General features: G+C 48.2%; 1 protein-coding gene across 1 annotated transcript in view; it reads right to left on the reverse strand.

Annotated features, from left to right (window-relative positions):
• Positions 1-1,219, reverse strand: part of LOC117938277 (disco-interacting protein 2 homolog C-like) — a gene marked incomplete at its 5' end in the record, with an annotated part of 67,270 nt that overhangs the window by 34,517 nt on the left and 31,534 nt on the right. Inside the window, 1 exon segment of the mRNA XM_034862800.1 lies at positions 48-171. Coding sequence (XP_034718691.1) covers positions 48-171 — 124 coding nt within the window.

Consider the following 1,219-nt stretch of genomic DNA (forward strand, 5'->3'; position numbering starts at 1 on the left):
AGAACCTTCTTTACAATCCAGCGAAGATTGATGATCTTTACGCTCACCTTTGAACTGTGGGATCTCTCCTGTTGCGCTCTTGGGCAATCCCTTGTGGCAGGCGTCACTGGTCAGCGCCACGGTAACGCCACAGCTGCCCAACAGGAATCCAATCTGCTGACTGCCGGCATCCTATTGGACGATGAAGGGAGGGGGGGGGAGCAGACAGTTACGCTCACTATGCCATCAAAAATCATCGCACTGGGTCAAATTCTTATTCGGTTTAAATGCAGGTGTAGGTGTTTTATATCATCAACACTGTTGTGATAATATATCTCCTGCCACATGCAGCACAGGCGTGGCTGACAGTAGTGCGGCACTGCTGCTCTTTCTTCAGCCCAAACTCGAAATTTTATGGAAAATCCTGCAGTACAGATGCAGGATGGGGGAAGGGGGTTCAAGAGAGGAGGCCAACGTGCTGCCGCAGTCATCGTTGTGTTACCGTGCCGACCCTGCGCTCACAGTGCTGCAGAGACAAGCAGCCGACCGGCTGCGTCTCACAGAGGCAGAAACAGCTCAGATTAGATAAAGTGATGCAATCGGCAGTTAGAAAAACATGCATTTTTGTAGTTTTTTTAGAAAGCTTTTTGTCAAAGTAGCGACTTCCAGGAGGTCGCAGCCAGGACGTGATGGCGGGAGGATCAACAGTTGTCGCCTCGCTGATGAACACTGAGTCTTTCTGTGATGGCAGCGCAGCAGGACGGCTTGTTTCTGACATGTTTCTCTGCTCGCTGCTGTTCAGATAAACTTATTGCTAGTCCTAAAACCCCAAACATTGGTTCAACAGTGTGCAGTATCAATGAGGCGTCCCCACACACAGATACAACTGAAATGAAACACAGCAGGCGGGTACAAACGGGCAAAAAAACAAACAACGTGGCCGAGGCAGTGAGGATTATCATTACACAGCAGCACGTGTAAAAAATCTCATTACCTGACCCCCCCTGTAGAGAAACTAATCCTCAAACTAAAGGAGAGCTACAGATGAGCTACAGACAAGCTACAGGATGCTTGGTTTGGGTTGTGACTTTGTAAAAGGTAAAAAACATGTATGTCTGGAAGTTAGAAAACAAGAACAATTCCAGGACTTTTAAAGTCTTTGGCACAGGGGGGACCAATAATTAGTAAGGGATGGTCCGGGGAGGGGGGGGGGGCATTTTATCAGAATATGGTATAGAAA

The sequence above is a fragment of the Etheostoma cragini genome, chromosome 22 (assembly GCF_013103735.1).
Source record: "Etheostoma cragini isolate CJK2018 chromosome 22, CSU_Ecrag_1.0, whole genome shotgun sequence".
In the NCBI taxonomy this organism is placed as follows: domain Eukaryota; kingdom Metazoa; phylum Chordata; class Actinopteri; order Perciformes; family Percidae; genus Etheostoma; species Etheostoma cragini.